We start from the raw sequence: 17,848 nt of genomic DNA, 5'->3' as shown, positions 1-17,848 counted from the left end.
CCCAGTCTGTTACTACTTTGTGGTGTAGAAGTCTGACTGATGACGAAGGTGGAGGGCCTATTGGGAGTGGAGGGAGGAGAGCAAGTGCAACTCCTCGACTGTCTGTACTCTCTGCCAGAAGACCAAGTTTCAAACCACAGATGCAGAGGTACAATTCAATTCTTTGATGTTCTGATCACAATTTCAAAATAATATGGTCTTTATCAAAACTGGGATTTTTCGGATTTGGTTTTCTGATAACAACCATTTTAAAGACTTGGTCCTCTCATCGGACTTTTTTCAACACTTCGCTCGGATCAGACTAATTTTAAGGCTATTCCCTCTAATCAGACTGTTTTCAGGAATTTGTCGTCTGATCAGACTATGTTCAAAACTTCTGTTCAGTTTGTTTTCAAGACTTTGACCTCTCATCAGTCCATGTTTTAGAATTATTCTTCGGATTAGAATAATTTTTCATGTGGTCAGACTGTTTTCAAGACATTGTCCGCTGATCAGTTCATGCTTAGGACTTCATACTCTGATCAGAAAGTTTTCAAGACTTTGTCCTCCTTTGAGACTGTTTTCAAGACTTTGACCTCTATTCAGCGTATTTTCAACACTTCGTCCTCTGATCAGACCATGGCCCAGTTCTTTTTTTTTGATGCTACTGAAATCAAAATGAGTTCAGTCGAGGACAGCCAAACACGTAATCTATCTGCATTTTTTGTGAAGATGTTAATCAAGATTCTAATTGTTTGAATTATATCTCGCAGTTTCAGTTAATCATTTGTAAGTAGTTCTATGTGGAAAATCATTCAAGCACCTTAAATTATACGCTTATGCTCTCTAACATAGGGTTACATTGGAGAGTTCACACTGATAATTTTGTCCAATAGCAGGATGATTTGAAGTTAAGTTGATTTTCTTTTGAGGTTTTCGCTGCCTGCGTACAGAGAGGCACAGAGTCGTCGCTCCACTGTCAAGACATACGAGAGGGGAGATGGGGTGGACCTCAAGTCTCTCATGCGACAGAACAGGTCAGTAAAAGTCATGTCGTTTCATAGAGATAAAGAAAGCGATTTTTTATAATCAGTGGTCTGCATAATAATATTTAAATCGGCGAAACTAGTTTAAATAATTTTGTGGCAAGTCTTTGTTAAAATATGAAGTCTAACAGGCAACACGATTTGATTACAAGAAAGTTTTTGTACTAATCATGTGTCACTTTTTTCGCAATAATGATGCTCCTGAACTGTCTATAACTTAAATCTCCAGTCAATTTCGAATGGTTATCTTGAAAGATATTGCAGTATTATTGCAAAATCTTGCAACACTATGCATCGTCTTGCCAGATTTTTATCCAAAATATTAAAAGTTAAACATCATCCTGAATGATTTTGCACGGCAACCGTTCATCTTGGAAGTATGCAGCAAAGAAAACCATATTGCAGGGAACTTTCAAGAAAAAAAAAAGAAAAACATTGTTAATTCCTTTGAGTATGAACTACAAAATACAGAACATAGTTTAAAGGCAATGTAGTGTTAAGACGTATAAATGAAACAAACGTCACATCTTGTGAAAGTTTTAAAATTGTATTAAATTTACAATGTGCTAAAATGTCGACAAATTAAGAGAGATGAATTATAATTGAGAAAAATTTAAGAAAAGCTAATTCTACAATAAACATTTTCGAGAAATGAGAAAATTTTAAAAAATGCTAATCCTCCAATTAACATTTCATAGAAGACTAAATGAGGCCCTAAAACTAAGTCAAATTAGAATTGAACTTGAAAGATTTGAGATTAGAATTCATTTCAGAAACCGTTGGGTCTATTAGAAACTCATTCCAGAAATGATTTTTATTGTAGTTTTGAGAGCCCTTTTTAGGGATATTCCGCCTCAAGGTGAAAAGCAAATCGTTATACCAGTCAATTTCTTTTTTTGAAAACAGTTTTGCATTATATTTGTTTTTTGGTTTGCTCCAAATCACAGCTTGTTTGTACGGACATTCATTTTAGCACTTCGGGTGGCTAACTTGAGTTCAGAAGCTTTATAAAAAATATAATAACCCGATATTCTATGAGGTATTCTACTGGTAATATTTTGTGTTTGATCTTGAGATCAGTGGTCCTGTCAAATTGAAACCTGCCTTTAATCCCCAGTTCAGTTGTTTATTTAGAGTAACTCGAAGTGATTTTTTAAGACCTGAGAACAGAACAATTAGGTAATGCAGATGACTTAAAACAAGAGCGTTCAGTAAAGCAGATCTAGTTTTTTCTGGAAATATATTTTTGATGGAGTAAATGACCTTTATGCCAACAGCCATTCTTCTTAGTACATTTTTTATTTCTTCATCGAAAAAAGATTACAGTCAAAATGAACTCCCAAGTATTTCACAACTTTTTTCTCGAGAACTGTACATCCGTTAACAACTATTTCTTCGATTTTGTTCCTTTTAGAGGCTCCAAAATTAATGAATTTGGTTTTGCTTTCATTTACATTTAACTCATTTTTCCTGAAAAAGATAATGAGTTTAGCAATACTTTTTTCAAGATGTAACTTCGATTCAGAAATTGTTTCTCCACTGCAAAAGATAAAAGCATCATGAGCGTACTGGATTATATTAGAATTCACATCAATATCATCTTTCATATCATTTACATATATGTTGAAAAGCAGTGGGTCTAGCACAGTACCTTGTGGTACTCCACGGTTAAGTGCTATACAATTTGATTCGTACTTCGAGAATTTGACTTTCTAAACACGCTTTTCTAGAAAAGATTTTAGATTTGTATTTGCTTGTTCACTAAAACCTAAAAGTTTAGTTTTGTGCAGAAGAGTAGGATGTGATATCGAATCAAAAGCTTTTGATAGGTCTAAAAAGCTCCTGTGACGATGTTTTTTTTATTGAGATCATATCTGATTTTTTCAGTGCAATATAAAAGAGCATATGTAGTTGACACTTTTTTTGTAACCAAACTGTGTTGTTGCAAGCAACTTATTCTCCTCTAAATAAGTTAATATTTGATCTTGAAGAAAGATCTCGAAAAATTTAGCTAGAGCTCCGGTAAGCGAAATTGGTTGATAATTTATCGGATCTTAAGGATCATCTTTCTTGAAAAGAAGCAACACGTTGGCACGCTTATGGTCGTCAGGAAAGCGCTGTTCTGTTAAAAATTGGTTAAACAAAAAACAGAGAGGTTCAGCTATGTGTTCTCTTGCATCTTTTAAAGCCCAAGCTGGAACGAGTGATTGACCCAACGGTTTTTTAACATTTAAATTGTCGAGTATATCAAATATCTCCTTGGTTGTCGTATACCTGAAAATAAATTTGTTTCTGTGGCGTGCCGCAATATTACAGAATTTATACTGTTCTTTTTTACCAAAACTTTAACCTAACGTTGAAAATTTATAGTTGAGAAGATTGGCAATATCATTTCCATTGGTCAAAACCGTTCCAAAAACTATTTTTGAGTCTTGGTACTTCTGTCTGTGTTTTTTCATAGTTTCTGATTTCGTTGATAAAATTCCACCTTTCTCTTGCGTTTTTTAAGTTTTGAAACAAATATAGCAGATGTTTTTCATTTTCCTGCTTCAAAAAATTTTTGTTGTTATTATTTGATGTCTTTGCAAACTTTTTTTACTGTATTTTTTGATATCCATTGTTGATGTAGCTTTAGTTTAGGTTTGTTTTGGCGTATGAAGACGGTTTTTTGTAGAGCATGCTTTTTAATTACCGTTTCCAATGACGAGCAAAAAATTTTATACATGATTTCAGGATTTTCTGATAAAAAAATGATCTCCAATTGGTCTTTCCAACATCTAGGGAAAAAGCATTTTTAGAGTAGTTTGTTTTATCAAACACAATTTTTTTGATAGCTTCTTTTTTTTAACGGTTTCACCAATTAAAGTAAGCGTGCTAAGTGATCACTTTTTAGAATCGAGTCTATTGTCTGGGAACTTAAAAAATTTTCGCATATAACATAGTCTATTAGCGACTTGGTTCTTGATGTTTCTCTTGTATTTTGCTAAAGTTCTTGATGTTCCTAAGGTTGTATTTGAACTCAGTACAACGTACGGCAAGATCAGAGTTTCTAGAAGATTTCTTTCATTGCAATTAAAATAATTAAGGCTGTTGTCACCTAGTAGAAAAAAAAATTATTTTCACTCGCTGCTCTATCTAAACCACCCAGGGCTAGCTCTTCCAAAAACAAATTTATTAGTTGTTTTTTTTGGACATTAAGCCAAATTTATCAACGCGGGCTTTTTGTTTATTTTACACTCTACCAAACACTTTCAAAATGGTCTTTTGACATTGTCTCTAGATCATTTCGTGCTTTTGGATGAAATTTTTTCGGAACGAACAAAAAAAATATCAGCGTCTTTATTTTTCTCTTGAAGATCAGTACGTCGGTTGCATCTGAAGGACACTAAGTTTTCTCTGTGTATCAACCAAAACGGAGTATCGTTAACTGATTTCAACAACGTTTCTGAGAAGCCCGAAATACAATTGTCACCTAGGTCAGATAGAAAATTCTTAAGGATCAACCTTTGTCCAAGCACGCTTTGACAATTTTGATATTGAAACTTCACTTGATCGTTGTATTTTTTCATTAAGGTGGTAAACTGCGTGTAATTAAGAGGTGGCCCTGGGTTTAATTCTACGTCACCTGAAAAGAACAAGAGAAATCTAATGACAACCAAGGAGTAAAGAAAATTCCTTAACAAGCAGGTAAAAATGATCTTCTTTTTTGGATACCTATTATTATTAGACATGCACGATGACATCATCTCAGGATTTATTGGTGTAGTAGTGAAGACCCAGTTCCTTTTTGAAAAGAACAGTTTTTAGCGCAAAAATCGTCCTAAATCCTATTGACCAGAACCTAATGGGAAAAAAGACGGAAGGTTGCACTATTTGAATGTAATAGTATTTTTCGAAGAAAAAAATAATCAAAATAAGGCTTCAAGAAAACTGTCCATCCAACTTCATATTTTACATTTTCTCTAAATATTTTTCAGTTTTCTCTTTGTTTTATCAAATCAACTAAGAGCAGGAAAAAAAGACAAACACAAAATGGCTGGAATGAACTGGCCATATTACCAAGACATCCAAAAACAACCAAAAACAAAAAAAAACTACGCAAAAAAGCAAGAAAACATGCAAAAGCGGGCTCGCATATTGTGCATCGAACACCGAAAAATGAGAAAAACAAACCAAAAACAGCAAAATTCAAAATGCGGCACTAAAAACAAAAAACAAACACAACAATTAAGACACGTAGATAACAAATGACACGGCCAGCCCCAAGAGCCAAAAATACCGTCAAAAAGTGACCGAAGGTGGAAAAAAATCAAAATACACAAAAAGCATCCAAAAAGCAACAACATAAACCCTTAAAATTTAAGCTATGTTTATCTGATAAACTTGTCTGGCCTTGTTGACAATATTGAGGTAAAAAAATTTCAAACATTTATTATATTCATATACATTTTCAGCTGATAACATGCTCAATTTGCATCTGCGATTTCTTCAGACTAAAAGAATTTGTGGCGTTCTGTTCAGACAAACAGCAGAGTTTTAGGTTATGTAGGCTCAGACAAGCCTTGTCAACTTCGCAGATCCCAGATTCAAGAGAAGAGCTCGTTTTACAATTTGAACGAGCCTTTAAGTTGACATGGGACGTCTTCTCCACCATTGTTATCGAAACAGAGAGTCTTGTCAATGCGAGACCTTTAACACACGTTAGAAGTGACATCGAGGACGAGGACCCGTTGACACCCAACCACTTTCTGATTGGTAGAGCGTTTCCCAATGTCCCAGCGTGTGTCTTCAAAGAGACTCCCACAATCCAGACGAAGACGTGGACCCAAGTGCGACAACGACTCGAAGCAATCTGGAAAAGACTTCTAAAAGAGTACATTCCAACCCTGAACACAAGGAAGAAGTGGTTAAAGCCTGATGCCAAGTTGGAAGTGAATGACGTCGTTTGGGTTTTGGAAGAATGGACCCCAAGAGGAATTTGGCCTCTGGGACGCGTGACAAGGACATTCACCGGCCCAGACAAAACAGCTAGGTCATGTGAAGTAAAAACTGCTTTAGGCTTCTTAACCCGACCAGCTGTTAAACTTGCACATGTTTTCCCAAAAACACCCCCGGCAGGTTAGGTAGGCCCCGAGTATGTTATCGATGTGATAATTCTTAAGTACATTTTGCCGCCTAATTGTTGTAAACTTGATTTCTTCGACACGTTTGAATCATAATCATCGAAAACAAGCTAAACAAAGGTGCACGTGGCGAAACAAAAGAAATGATTGAATAAAGAAATTGAAACAAGGATCTTATTTTGAAACAACAAAACCCAAGGAATTGAAAAAGAAAGACGACATCGGCAACTCCCCCGACCGGGACTAGATGGCCAATGTCAAGCCTTACACATGCAATCACTGGATCATAAGTCATCCTACTCAGACGACATCCCATTCAAGTTAATCGCAGAATACAGGTCTCTCTATTCAGAAAGAGAAAAGATTAAATGTAGTTCCTGCTCAAATAATTAGCAACTTGAGTGACAGCTTAGTGATCTGGAGATGGGTTCAAGTAAGTTTCTTGGCACCATCTAGAAGTACTGTAACAAAAATCCGAAGGAAGAGCAAAACAAGGACACGCAAAAGAGGCTTGCAGGATGTGCTCCTAAAACCAACCAAACGCGGCAACAACAACAAAGAACAAAAACCAAAACGGGCAAAAAAGCCTAAGCGAACAGCATTAAAACGTCCAAAAAATAAATCAAACGATGCTGTCCCATGCACCACAAAAAACGCTGACAGGAAAATAATCGAAAAAGGCACAGAGCTCAAAACACGCAACGCGTTGCAAAAAAATTGCGGGAAAAATCCGGAAGCAGCTCGAAGCGTTGTGTCTTGGCAAAAAAGTGTAATTGTAGCCGAAACCCATATCTTTTGTCTGGAAACTAATTTTGTTTGTCTCACCATAGTCAATTAAAATATTTGGATTAAAACATGAAATACTCTTGTAACAAAATTTTTGCAATTACTTCATTGATGCAAGCAAAAATTAAGGCGCCACTAGGAAAAAGAATTGAAATCTTCGGTAAAAAATTGAAATCGTAAAAAGTTTGTTTTAATGGAAACATATCCGTTAACTTCGGGAAATAGCCAATAGTTTTAAGAGGGACAAAAACTGTTAAGCTCAAAAAGCGACCGTGCTCTTACTCACAAAATAACTGGTCTTAAATATTTCAGAGATGTGTGACCTAACACACATTGTGAAAGCAAAAGGCAGATAATATTCTTTGATGGAATTTGAAATGAATTTTTCAAAAAACAGCAAAAATTTGGGATAGAAAAAAATCGTTTTGTTTTGGCTTTACAGTATTTCAAAAAACTAACCAATGTTTCTCGCTCTAGTGGCGATATTTTTGTTTGAATGATTTCAAACTAATGCATTATTAAAATTTGTCAGTAATTAGACAAATTAACCATTAAAACTCAAAGTCAAAAAATTGTTCATTAGAAAAACTAGACACGAAGTATTCGAAAAACATCAGTCAATTTAATTAAGATCTTCATTCAGCAAAACATAACCCACTATCAGACAAATTATTTTCAAACGATTGGCAAGTATTTGGTTCTCAGTAGCTTATTACGAATTAGGGAAGCTAGTTTTAGCTGAACTGCAGAGGCGTGGGGTTTGCGAGGCAGAGGGGAAAGGAGCGCTAGGTGGACGAGAAAGTTGGAGTGCACGGTGTGTGGCGCACAAGATTAATTTTGGAACGATGTTCAGGATTGGGGAATGTGGGTGAAGAGGACGGGGGTTGATGTGTGTGTGTGTGTGTGTGGGGGGGGGGGGGTGGAGACTCTAAGAAGCGCTTTTCACAAAATGAATTTTTATCTCCAAAACTATTTTGGCTCGTTGCGTCCATAGAGAAGTTATAGCAGCATAGATATTGGGGAAACCTTGGGGAAAACAGAATGCTATAATGGTTCGGTAAATAAGGTTCGGTACTTAATTTTCACAAATAGCCCCTTCATAAATTTGACATTTGAAACTCCATAAACTTCAAGCAGAGAAACAAGTACCTTTCATTGTTTAGCTTTAAAAGTTTAGAAAAAAATACATAGCCGTTCCCCTACTGTCAAATTACAACGGTAAAATCAGAATTCAAACGTTCGAATTATATAAAGACGTTGCCAAGAAAAGGTCAAAATAAGAGAGCAGTTCTTTTAATTTTAAACACTTACCTCCGAAAAATTGTTGAATTATCAATTACATAAATTTAAGGTCCCTGATGGCCTGAAAACGTACTCTAGTAAATCAAACCAAAATGCAAAAAAATAGAAAAATTGGAGAAAAAACAATCGAAGTTGGATTAATTCAACTAATTAAGCAATGCAAGTCGTCAAAAAACGTTTCATATCAGTAACAAAGAACTCAATGCAAGATTTATCAAAGGAACATTGTCATATACACTGATTACAAAACAGTCCATTAAATATCCAAAAATAAACTTTCGAAAAAAAAACATAATTGAATTTCAAAAAATGAGAAATAATAGTCAATTTTGATTTTGAAACGCTATATTAGGTCGCCAAAAACATTGTAATACCAATTTCAAAGGGTTGCATATTAATGCAGTGTGAATCAAAGAAAATTAAATTTTTCTCCAAAAGATACAAAATACACACAAAAAATTAAGCCAAATAGATGAAAAGTATAAATATGATTAGAACGGTTGTTGATCTGAGTCAGATGGCTACTAGTATTGTGCCGATTTTTTGGATAGTCCGACTTCATTCAAGGAATTATTTTCAATGCATGTTGGTCTGAATAGTGTTTGACGACATGAGTTAGAACCCTTCTGTGCAATGTAAAGTTCAAGCTCAGTATAATAAAATAACCCAACAGCATCTAACCACTTCACTGAAAATTTTTAAAATCTATCACGAGTAATCAATTCAGAAGAACTAGCCTAAACTCCTTCGACTCTTGACAGACTTTTGACAATTTTGTGGTAGAAAAGCCACGCACTGATCTTTCATGGTGGACAGATCTTTTGAGGCCTATTGCCTTTACTCCTCTTTGCATTTTAATGCAGTCAAACGAAGCATATCTTTGAACCCAAACGGAGTTAAATCTTGAAATTTCCTCTTTCTCCAGCCCAATGTGCACATCACTTTTCAAATTTGGGAATACCCAATTTTACATCAGCCCAGGTTGACCAGACTTGGAAAACTTACGAAGGCCTTACTACGGCACCGTATAAGTCTTAGAAAAAACCGTACTAAGTCTTGTCAAGTTTCCTACGGCACCGTACTACGGCCGTACTAAGATTTATAAGGTGCCGTGCTAATGCCATATCAAGACTAATAAGGTGCCGTAGTAAGGCCGTACCAAGATTAATAAGGTTTTTAAGGTAAAATAATAGCTGGAAAATTGACGGAAAAGGCTCCAGTCAAGTTGAATAACCCGACTTTTGAGACTTTTCCAGTATGTTCTGGGTGTGTTTCCCTCCTCCTTCTCTCAACCGGGCTGGGGACCGGCTACGGCGGAGTTACAAACTAAAGCTATAGGAGAACTGAGCAGAGCACTAGCTAAAAAACTAGGCCCGAAAAGCTCTCTCCAAAACAGACAACTATAATATAAAATAAAACCTGGAAAATTGTCGGAAAAGGATCCAGTCAAGTTGAAAAGCCGACTTTTGAGACTTTTCCAGTATGTTCTGGGTGTGTTTCCCTCCTCCTTCTCTCAACCGGGCTGGGGACCGGCTACGGCGGAGTTACAAACTAAAGCTATAGGAGAACTGAGCAGAGCACTAGCTAAAAAACTAGGCCCGAAAAGCTCTCTCCAAAACAGACAACTATAATATAAAATAAAACCTGGAAAATTGTCGGAAAAGGATCCAGTCAAGTTGAAAAGCCGACTTTTGAGACTTTTCCAGTATGTTCTGGGTGTGTTTCCCTCCTCCTTCTCTCAACCGGGCTGGGGACCAGCGACGGCGGAGTTACAAACTAAAGCTATAGGAGAATTGAGCAGAGCACTAGCTAAAAAAATACTAGGCTCGAAAAGCTCTCTCCAAAACAGACAAATTTATAATCGGACACTGTTTTCAGGAATGAATCTTGAATAACCCTTCAATAGCAAATTTTCAGGACAAACAAATTAAATTGCATGCAGTAACAACTTAAGCGCCAACAATTGCGCTGTTGATTAGCCAGTTAGATGCCAAAACTATAAAGAAGCTCAAAAAATATAAAACCTTGATTTACTTTTTTTTAAAGCAATCAAATGCATTTTTTGTTGCGCATGTGAAGATTCTTCTTAAATCATTCTTGAAAATAGTTTAAACTATCACATTGTAGATCTGCAAGACGGCTCTTGCTGTTGTGAATGCCCAAAAGTAACTGACTTTTCAAATGAGCCAAAATTTGAATAAAAAATTTTCTTCTGAAACCAGAACAGATTTAATCGAACCGAACGCAAACCAAACAGATTAATTTTTCTTTTTTTCCTATAAACTGTGGGCCTGTTTTTAGGTATTTATTCACCAGCTACTGTGGATATTTGGAACTGAATTTTTTCTGGTTGATTAATGACATGAACTGCAGAAGATATCATTAGACTTCCAAAGTTCTGCACGGCCTCACAGGGGGCGTAACAGGTTTTTGCTATTTCGAACTAATTCAAGGTAAAATTTTTGAACATTAGGTGTACCTGCAGAGCAAATTAATGTCTGAAAAAATACTTTGGAAAAATTACAAAACTTGGTACGGCCTTGTACGGCACCGTACTAAGTTTTTTAATTTTTCATAGATGTGAAAAGTGCCAAAATTATTGAAAAAATGACTTGTATGAGATAATCGTTGTTTTTAAAACCAATTTTAGGAAGGTAGACTTTAGAAATTGGCAATTACATCAATTGGATACGGTGCCGTAGAAAACTTATTACGGCCTTATACTGTGCCGTACAAAGTTTTGTAAGTTTTCTAAGGCAGCGTATAAGTCTTAGTAAGTTTTCAAAGTTTCGTCTAAGGTGGTCAACCTGGGAGTACAAACGTATTTGTACACAAACTTTTCTACAGTGTTTCATCCCTTTGCAGCCTCTTGTTGGATCAAACGTCAGGCCAGTGGTTTGAAAAGTAATCATCTTACCCCTTAGCACATTTTTACCTCAGCGAGCAAATATTCGTCCACTTTTACAGCACGTCAAAATTATAAGAGTTCCAGACAAATGAGGAAATCCGACCTCAGTTATGACTTCTGGGCAATCAAAATTGTTGTCTGTCTCAAAAACCAATAGTTCATTAACAAATCCACAATAATCTTATTCAGCAACCTGCCATTGGTAAAAAGAGAAATTAGCATTGAAATTATCATTATATGATACCTCAACTCAAATATTAGAAATTTTGAACAACTTGCGCGTTGAAAACACACAAAGCTTGAAAAACCATATCTAAAAACACAATATACTATAGGTGTCCAAATAAACAGTTTGACAATTATAGTAAAGACCTGACTGATAATTGATTGCATTCTTTGAAAATTTTTCCTCAATTAATAAATGGTTTATATTTCGTTTACTAATTTTAATCTAGTTTCTGCAGTTTGCTTCTTTGCAATATGGGTACATAACTTAAAAAATTCTGTAAATTATCGTCAAGACAACAACAAAATTTAACACAAGTTATGCTGGGAAGCAAAAAATGCACTAAATTGACCGCTTCAAGCGATAAAACTTTAATTTGTTCAAATACTCAAATGATCCGACAGAACTTTTCGGCTAGCAAAATATGTTTTTTCAATTGAAAATATGACAACCATGCTATTTGTTATTTATCTCTCTTATCTATTTTCTCAATCTGTTTGCCAAGTGAAGTTTGATTGATAAGTAGGCGCCTTTTATAATTAACGCTATAACGCAAATGCTGTTTTCAATTTGTTCAAAAATTACAAAACTTATTTGATGCAAAAAGATGAAAGTTAAAAATTCGCTACTAATTTCACCTATTCTTAAAAAAATAAGTTTACAGATGAACGAACAAAAAAATTAATAAAAAATTCTAGCATGGAAAATTTAAAAGCAGTTTATGACAGATTATGAATGCTTAAAAGGCACCTTGAATCACACAAAACTGATAGCGGTTTTCCGAGATCTCCACAACTTCTTAAAAAATAAATTCAGAAACAACACGATCGCATTACATGTTTTTATAGCATTGTTGTTTTATATCCTACAGGAAGGAACGTGTCCGGACAAAATATTCCCGGACAAAACAGTCCCTGACAAAATAGTCCAATGAAAACAGACAAAATAGTCCCAGACAGACAAAATAGTCTTGAATAACATTTGAATCGAAACACATAAAAATCAAAACAATTGTAAAAAATAATTTACAAACAATTAACAAACATAATCTCTGAGTTAATTTTCTGAATGTTTTGTTTTTAATTGATATGAACGAGGATTATACGAAAAACTTGCTTAAAAATACATAATTTGGCTAAAACTTAGTTGTAATTAGCTTAATATTTGTTCAATAAAGTACAATTTTACAAATAACTTAAGTTGTTCCTTTGTTAATTGGTGTGCATATGTTTAACTCTATGTTTAGTAGGGACTATTTTGGCTGGGAATATTTTGCTATTCGGGACTGTTTTATCCGGGACTGTTGTGTCTGGGACTGTTTTGTCTGTTCACCGGAAGGAAAGTTTCTTACTGATATAATAAAATAAATAAAAAGTCGCGATCGATGCAACCTTGTTAAAAAAATGAAGGAACTTTTCATGAAGATTGTCAAATGAGAGCATTTTCTTATAAAAATAACGGAAATGTATGTTTTGTTAAAAAACATCTGGAGTGCAGCAGAGTAGCAGATTTTGCCCCGGGGTTATCTTTTATTGATAATTCTAATGAACCTTTCATGGATCACAAAAACAAAAAAATTTTTTTTCAATTGCATTTCTCGTATAAAAATCTCCACCGTGTGAACACCTACACCAAGAGGCAGTATATTCTACAACACTTCAGATCCGGAAAAATGTATGATGTTGATTTCTACGACAGGTCGCTATCAGTGGGTGACCAGCCTCGTCTGGGCAAAGGTGCACTTGGAGAGTTCCTTCCTTTAAAAAAGTGGGAAGTTGACAAGGAGCTGTATGTGCAGGAGCCATCTACTGTTCCAGCTACTAGACTCGACATTGAGACACTACAGGTAAAATCATGCGACAGAATCGGTCTCAGTGATCTGCAGAGGTAACAAAATTGTCCCACGTTTTTGGTGACAGTGATGTATAGATATTCTCAATTTCATAAAGTAATTGATACAGAAGCATGAAGTGTGCCTGTTTTAACGCCTCTTCATGAATTTGGGTGGAGGGACACCTCAAAATTTCTTTGTCAGGGTTCAATGTTGGCTGAGTGACCTGTTGAGCAAGCTATCACAGTCAATTTGAGTAAAATCTGAACTTTTTGTGAGGTTAAATTCTTGCTCGTGCTGTTTGGGAAATAATCCTGGGTCGGTCGAGCTAAATTATTATCAGGGGTTGAATAAAAGTTCTTTTATTTTTGAGTAAGATTTGTTTAACTGGAGCTTGATATTTTCATTGGTTGATAATATGAAATAAATCAAATTAAACATAGAAATTAACTATTTAGGTTGATCAAATTTCGGCATAAGTAATTAATTAGCCAGACACATCTCGACGACAGCTCTCTAGTCAAGTAAGCAAAAGTTTTGAACTATTATTAAAAATTTTGAGGTTTCTATCTCTTCTTTTTTAATTTTGGGCTTGCGGCCAGATTTAATAAAATATTTACTGGGTTATTGATAAAAAAACGGTCAATTTTGACCCGTATGGCTCTCGTGGGAAAAATCTAAAATAACTTTTTGTTATTAATCGACTATTTTTTTGACAATTTCTTCAGATTTTTTCTTCTTTATTATTTAAATTAATGTTTTAGTTTGTTTTTTCATTTCCCCAAATTTTTGTGATCTGACAGGGTTAAGTTCATGAGTAATCTAAATCTCCCAATTAGGTTTTTTCGTTAACAAATTTAATTTTTTATTGATTTCTGCAGCGTTTCCCTCTTTACCATTTTGCTGCACATTTTGTTGCATTTTGTTGTTTTTATGATGAGAAGTCATATTTTGAGGCCTTTACTTTTCGGTATGTATCAAACTTGCTCGTGTCAAAAAACAAATTGTGCAGTAAATTGTTATTTACTCTGTACACCTTGACCTAAATCACCTCACTTGATTACCGAATCACAGACGAGTAACAGTGATGTTATTACTGATAATTATCTGATTATTTGATGTAACCAAATTGTTTGAAAAGTGCAACTATATTTTGTTTAGAACCATAAGAAAATGTTACAAAGAGCAGTTGGCTCCAAGCTTGACTAAAAATTTATTCCTAATTAACGTTAGTTTTTTGTCAAATTTTGCAATATCATGTTTTCTGAGAGAGTTTCTGAGTGCGAAATAGTACATAGTTTATCACTTAGGATATTCATGGTTCAACCAAGCTAAAATTTACAGTCCTTTAGGGCAACGAACAACTAATGGTTTCGACGAGATTATTAGTCAGTTGTTGATTATTGGTGACTGGGTGACGAACCTGGCGGCAAAAACACAAAAACCAAGATGAGAAGAGTAGGTTCCGGTGAGATTCTTGAGCAGCTGCAACATCATCTACCTTCTTTTCCATTTCCATTGTTAGATTTCTTCGTTGTTAGACTATTGTTAGACTAGATTTCTTCCATTGTTAGACTATTTTATTCCAATCCTTTGCATGTTTCCCAATTCGTCTAATTGTTTTCTTCATTTCTTTTCTCATTCTATCTTCTTGTCGATTTTTCTTTACTGGATTTCCGATCCGTCTATCTCAATTCCAATTCATTTATTTGTTTTCCAGCCCGTCAAACTTTTTTTTATCACTGCCTTTTTATCCAAATTATCATTCAGTCTGTCTATATTTTTAAATTTTTGTTTGCTTTCCAATTCTTGTTCCTGGTTCCCTGTTTTTTATTTGTTTTCTAACCAGCCTATCATTTTCCCTGTTCTTTTTTTTTCAAATCCATCTATCTCACTTCTGAGTCCTCTATTTATTTTCCAACATTTAAATAATTTCAACTTATTTATTTGTTTTCCAATTTTTCTATCCTTATTTCTTAATCCTTTTTTGATTTCTAATCCGCCTATCTTTTCAACAGTTCCATGAGTTGTTTTTTAATCTGCCAGTCTTCTTCTTTCCATTCCTTTATTTGATTCCTTTATTTTTGACAATCTTTTTTCCCGAAGTCTTCAGCTGTTTTTTTTTAATCAGACTCTTTTATTTTTATTCAAATCCCTCAACAGTTTTTTTCAATTGGTTTGTTTTTTATCCAAATCATCTGTTGGCGCCACTTGTAAACAGCTTACAGACCTTTAAGTGATAAAGCAACCAATAGTTTTGACGAGATCATTAATCAGTTGTAATTAGTGAAGAACCAGGCTAGCGTAAAACTCGAGAACCAGGCTGTGTAGATTCAGTTCCGCAGAGCTTCTTTGGCAGCCACAACATAATCAATAGAATTTTCCAATTCCATTGTTTGATTTCCAATCCGTCTTTATTTCCAATACCCTTATTTTTTTCTATTTATCTGCCTGTTCTCGGAGTTCTTCATTTGCTTTCGACTTTGTCAATCTTCCTAACCTTTCATTTGTTTTCTAATCATTCTCTTTTTTACTCCTTCAAATGTTTTCCTGTTTGTCTGACTTTTTCCTAGTCTTTTTTTGGTTAAAGTTCCGCTTTTTATTTTCCTATTCTTTTGTTTAATTTCCAATCCGTCTATCTCAATTCTGATTCCTTTTTGTTTTCCAGTTCGTCCATCTTTTTGCAGCTGCTTTTTATTATCCTAATCATCTATCCGCTTTTCCGCTTTCATTGTTAGTTTTTCAGTTCGTCTATCTGTCTTTCCATTTCTTCATTTGTTTTCTAACTAGCCTATATTTTTTCCTATTTGATTTTTCTGTTTATTTGATGTGCGATCTGTCAATCTCATTTTCAATTCTTTGATTTGATCTCCAATTCGTCGATTTTTTTCCCTATTGTTTTATTTGTTATCCAAATCACCAATAGTTTTTTCTGATTCCATTGTTTGAATTCTAAACCGTCAGTTTTCTTCCAATTCTTTTGTTAGCTTTCCAATTTGTGTATCTGTACTCCCATTTTTTCATTTGTTTGCTGATCTGTTTATCTTTTTCCGATTCCTTTATTTGATTTCTAATCCGTCTTTGTTTCAAATTCCATCATTGGTTTTCCAATTTTTCTGTATGTTGTCCGAGTCCTTCATTTGCTTTCAATTTCGTCAATCTTGTTTCCTAATCCTTCAATTGTTTTCCAATCATTCTCTTTTCCGATTCCTTTAATTGTTTTCCTATTTGTCTGGCTTTTTTGCTATTGTTTTTTTGTTCAATCAGCCTATTTATTTTCTGATTCTTTTATTTGTTTTCCAATCCGTTTTTCATTTTCGAAGTCCCTTATTTGTTTTCCAGTTTGTCTATTTTTTTCCATTTCATTTAATTTGTAGAGAAAAAAACACTGATGCAAATTTCAATGAGGAATAGCCCAGTTTCCCTAAAATAGGAATGGAAGATATTAATAGGAAATATCGGCAAGATTTCCTGGATTCGATGTGTACGTCAAAAATTGCCCTAATTGTAGGAAGATTTCGATTCTAAATTGAGAGACCAGGGAGCGAGGGAGACTGGCATCTGTCAAGTGAGGAGGGCAATCTACGACCAGTGTTTCGATGAGGTCATCCGGGAGGTTTCCATCAACTGTGCCGAGAGAGGAGTCCTACTCACAAGGCAAGTAACTCCATCATGGCCCACGATGACCAATCTTACAATACATACTAGCAAACCACATTGTTATAAAGTTGAAAGTTGAAACGCAAAAGCCATTCGAAAAACACTCTGCAGATTAGCATGCAGTTTTGCATGTCAATATTGAAACCGCGGTGTTTGGTTTCTTCGAAAAATTTTATCCCCATTTTTTTCAATTACCCATTTTTTATTCTTGAACTTTGACCATTGACTTCCGTCCAGTAGTTTCGAAACGGTCATAGGAAATGCCCATGTTCAAGTGCTCAAGATCTGATGATTTAATGGTTAGCACATAACGTGTACAGGTAAGTGATGCTGGATCTAATCGAGCACTTTTCCATTTTCACAGCAGTTACTACGCTTACTTAGACAACGAAAATCTTTTCGAGGTTATCAAGTGACTGTAATCGTTGGCAGGATAAGGTAAAAACCACCGAGTTTGCAAAACCACATATGTTGCTTAAGGGTTTCATTCCCATACGAATTTTGATTTTTTTTGCATGACTTCTTCCCTAGTCCAGAAGACCGAATAAAAACGACAAAAATATGAAGTTTTCATTCATGATGGGTCTCAAACGTAAGGAAGCATTGGATTGGAACTCTTGATTTCGAGAGTATCATCGGTTTTATGCGTTGGAAAAGTAAGGTATATTTGCATTTATAAGGCAGACCCTATTTGGGCTCCTTTTACAGCCCAAGGTATAATCAGTTAGGGCTACTTACTTCTTTCTGCGCGCGAAGTAGGCTTACCTAGTTCTCTCAGACTAACCGACTCTATAAAACAAAGAAGATAAACTTCTGTTAAAACGGTGGTAACAGCTCCGGTGTCAAAGGTATACACACCGTGCAAATATCTAATAGACTGACTAAGAATAGTAGAGTTAGCCATATAAGTAGTATAGTAATTTGCCTAGTGCTTGTAGGGGGGGGTTTAAATCAAATTAAACAGAGAAATTAACTATTTAGGTTGAT

The 17,848-nt window shown here is 34.9% G+C and overlaps 1 protein-coding gene across 1 annotated transcript in view; it reads left to right on the top strand.

Annotated features, from left to right (window-relative positions):
- The window catches only part of LOC142341319 (uncharacterized), a 151,685-nt gene that overhangs the window by 107,143 nt on the left and 26,694 nt on the right, over positions 1–17,848 (top strand). The window contains exons 5-8 of the mRNA XM_075392244.1: positions 29–148; positions 912–1,016; positions 13,069–13,216; positions 16,713–16,928. Of these exons, the coding sequence (XP_075248359.1) occupies positions 29–148; positions 912–1,016; positions 13,069–13,216; positions 16,713–16,928 (589 nt within the window). The remainder of the gene's footprint in view (positions 1–28; positions 149–911; positions 1,017–13,068; positions 13,217–16,712; positions 16,929–17,848) is intronic.

This window comes from Convolutriloba macropyga, chromosome 6 (genome assembly GCF_964194025.1).
Source record: "Convolutriloba macropyga chromosome 6, txConMacr16.3, whole genome shotgun sequence".
In the NCBI taxonomy this organism is placed as follows: domain Eukaryota; kingdom Metazoa; phylum Xenacoelomorpha; order Acoela; family Convolutidae; genus Convolutriloba; species Convolutriloba macropyga.
This window is presented reverse-complemented; position numbering and strand designations above follow the sequence as displayed.